Source organism: Anarrhichthys ocellatus, unplaced genomic scaffold (genome assembly GCF_004355925.1).
Source record: "Anarrhichthys ocellatus isolate YVR2014 unplaced genomic scaffold, GSC_Weel_1.0 scaffold25, whole genome shotgun sequence".
Taxonomy (NCBI): Eukaryota; Metazoa; Chordata; class Actinopteri; order Perciformes; family Anarhichadidae; genus Anarrhichthys; species Anarrhichthys ocellatus.
Window position 1 is genome coordinate 2,336,958 of NW_022280055.1, and position 2,979 is coordinate 2,339,936.

Genomic DNA, 2,979 nt, shown 5'->3' on the forward strand with positions numbered 1-2,979 from the left:
AAAAAAAAAAAAAAAAAAAAAAAAAAAAAAAAAAAAAAAAAAGCCTTCACCATGATGATTTAGCCGTTTAAAGGCCTCACAAAAACACACGCATTAAATCCTGTCCAGAAGTAGCCCGTTATGTTTAGTGGAGAGACCGGCCACACCAAACCCCAGTCAAAAACAAAAAGGTACATTTTAGGTTCCTTGCTGACTGCTTTCAAAGCCTCTAAAGTGTCTCTGTGATCTATTTGTTAGCAGATTATTTGACGATGGTGAGGTTCGGGAGGCAAATGTTCAGAAGATAGACCATCTTTGAGGATATTTAAAATCACAAATGATTTTAGAGTTTTCCACAATTGTCCAGTTTTGAAGGAAGTAGAATAAATGAGAAGACATTTAAAGGAATAGTTCTACTTTTTAAGAAATACAAATACGGTTTCCTCTCTAGAGTTAGTCGATGAAGCAAAAACAAACATGTTGAGTGAATTTTAGAGGTGCTGGAGGTTTGAACTCTGGATGGAGCCAGGCCAGCCGTTTCCCCCTGCTTCCAGTCTTTATGCTAAGCTAAGCTGAGCTAATCACATACGTAACAAACATGAGATTGATATGGATCTTCCCATCAAACTCTATGAAAAAAATCAAAGTGTATTTCACAAAAAGTACTAAACTGCTTCTTTAAATCTGCCTGATTTTAACAGGAGTTTGGTGCTGCAGTCTTCACCCCGAGAGAGAACACAGTGGTGCTACATTCAAGCAAGTCAATAAACAGGAACACAAATACACACGATAAACACTCTCCGACTTTCTTCTTCAGTCATTCAGAGAGTACAGTAGTCAGACACCAGCAGTTCGAGCCTCTTGTCCGCTGCTCCTGACCTTTTATCAGTCCGATGTCGTCCCCACGTTCACCTCTCTTTAGAGAAAATTAAAAAAGTGCCAGTTTGTATAGTCTCCTCCCCCCCGCGCTCCCATCCCCTCCTCCCCGTGGTGCGACTGTGCTCTCAGGTCCTTACGGTTTTTTTGATTAATTAAGGGTGTGATTGAGCCTAAGAGTTTTAACGGAGCACCCTGCAGCGTGATGGTGGAAGGAGGAGGGAGGGAGGGACGGAGAGGGGGGGGGGGGTGTCACACCGAGGGCGCACGGCCTTGCTTCACTACAGCAGAGTTTTACTCCTCCAGGTTGGTTAAAGATGAGAGAAAGGTCTGAGCTGCTCCAGCTGGACTTCCAGGGATATCCTCTCTTCAAGCAGGTCCTGGAAAATGACAAGTTATCAGTGATCTTATTTTTTCCACCAGAGGGGGGAAAAAAGAGTCAGAAAGGAAACTTCTTAATCCTACGTACCTTCAGCTGTTGCTGCAGTTCACTGTTAAGTCGCGCCAACACTGTGTTTGTCTCCTTGTTTCTTCTGATTGAAGCTTGAATGGCCTTTTTGTCTTTTCCTACTGACCTGAAAACACACGCTTGTTATTTTATTAAAATACATACAAAAACTAAATTAAACAATAACTTGCAAAGTCTTTTTACCTGGGGATGGAAGGCTGAGTGGCCAGGACGGCAGCTATGACGTTTGATTTCTGCGGACCATGTTGCTCGTCCTCCGGTCGAAGCTCGTCTTCAGATTTCAACCTTCGCCGCACAGGCTTTGGAGGAGGCGCTAGCGGACCAGACCCAGAACCAGAACCTTTGGCCTGATGGGGGGGGGGCATGAGAAAGAAACAAAAAAAAGTTCTGTCAAGGAGGGAGCTTTTCACTGTTAAGTAATTCATGTATTTGCAAATAAAACGATAAATTGATTCATCGATTAGTCTCAAAAGGAGAAATTTCTTAGAAACATTACGATGTGGGGAACTATGATCGGCATTTATATACGAAACAAATCAATTAGATCATCAAGTAAATGATCGGCAGCTACATTTTCAATGAAAATAATGTTTAGCTGCAGCCTCTACTCTTAACCCTTCTCACATTAATACAAATGTTTCTATTCTGCAAATGTATTCACAATAATTACCTAAGACCAGACAAGACTTCATTATATTTTGTGAATACTGTTCAGTTGTTTAGTGAACTGTTGGAAGTATCAGATCGTGTATTTATGTTCATGTTGACTCACAGAGTTGACAGTAGCTGAGGCTCTCTCGTCTGCTTGCCCGTCACTCTTGACTGTTCTTAAAGGGCCGGCTCCCTCCGAGGACTTCTCCACCTGTCGACACAAAAAAAACATGACAGCTTATCTGTAAAATGATGGCGCAATTTTATTTTTTTTTTTACCATGCACAATAGATGCATACATCACATACATCCATCAAATTTACTGTATTATGATCAGAACTTTCATTTTCTTATTATGTTATTTTTGTTATGATAATAGAAAAGCGCTGACTCTCATGGTCATTATTCTTATTGGAAATAAGAAATATTCATCATGCGTGGATGTTGCTCAACGATAAATGGCAGAGCCCTCGCAATTGTATCGATATTGTTTTGGTAAATATAAAGTTAAAATTAAGTTATTTCAGTTAACAGCCGATTGTTTGCATCGTGACTCATTGCTGTGAAAGCTTTGAACACTGAATGGCATTGTCAATAAAAAGGATGGCAGACGCCTTCAGAGAGGAACGGTGTTCCTCACAGCATGGTCAGGTAACAAGAGTTAACTATGAAGTGTTTTAAATTAACAGCTACCTCGTGATAGAGACACAAACTCCAGGTAACGACATACCTGTCCCGGCTCACTGTGTACATCGACCTCCGGCAGGCTGGAAGGCTGCTCAGATGCAGCGAAGGCCTTAAACTGACTGAAGTCAGCGAAATTGGGCTGCTGGGGAATCTGTTGAGGGGAGGTGGTGGTAAGCGCCGCACCGCCTCCTGGTGCACCTTCAGCCTCCACACGATGCCCAGTGTGTGGTGCTGACGTCTAGATAGATAGATAGATAGATAGATAGATATAGAGAGAGAGAGAGAGAGAGAGAGAGAGAGAGAGAGAGAGAGAGAGA

General features: G+C 42.1%; 1 protein-coding gene across 4 annotated transcripts in view; it reads right to left on the reverse strand.

The window, feature by feature from the left end:
- Positions 1-21: 21 nt before the first annotated feature.
- The window catches only part of reps1 (RALBP1 associated Eps domain containing 1), a 14,214-nt gene continuing 11,256 nt past the window's right edge, over positions 22-2,979 (reverse strand). For all 4 annotated transcript variants that reach the window (XM_031861554.1, XM_031861553.1, XM_031861552.1 and 1 more), the window contains 5 exons: positions 2,706-2,900; positions 2,097-2,186; positions 1,508-1,671; positions 1,325-1,430; positions 22-1,235 (listed from right to left, as the gene is read on the reverse strand). In XM_031861554.1, the coding sequence (XP_031717414.1) occupies positions 1,167-1,235; positions 1,325-1,430; positions 1,508-1,671; positions 2,097-2,186; positions 2,706-2,900 (624 nt within the window). In that variant the 3' untranslated portion in view covers positions 22-1,166. The remainder of the gene's footprint in view (positions 1,236-1,324; positions 1,431-1,507; positions 1,672-2,096; positions 2,187-2,705; positions 2,901-2,979) is intronic.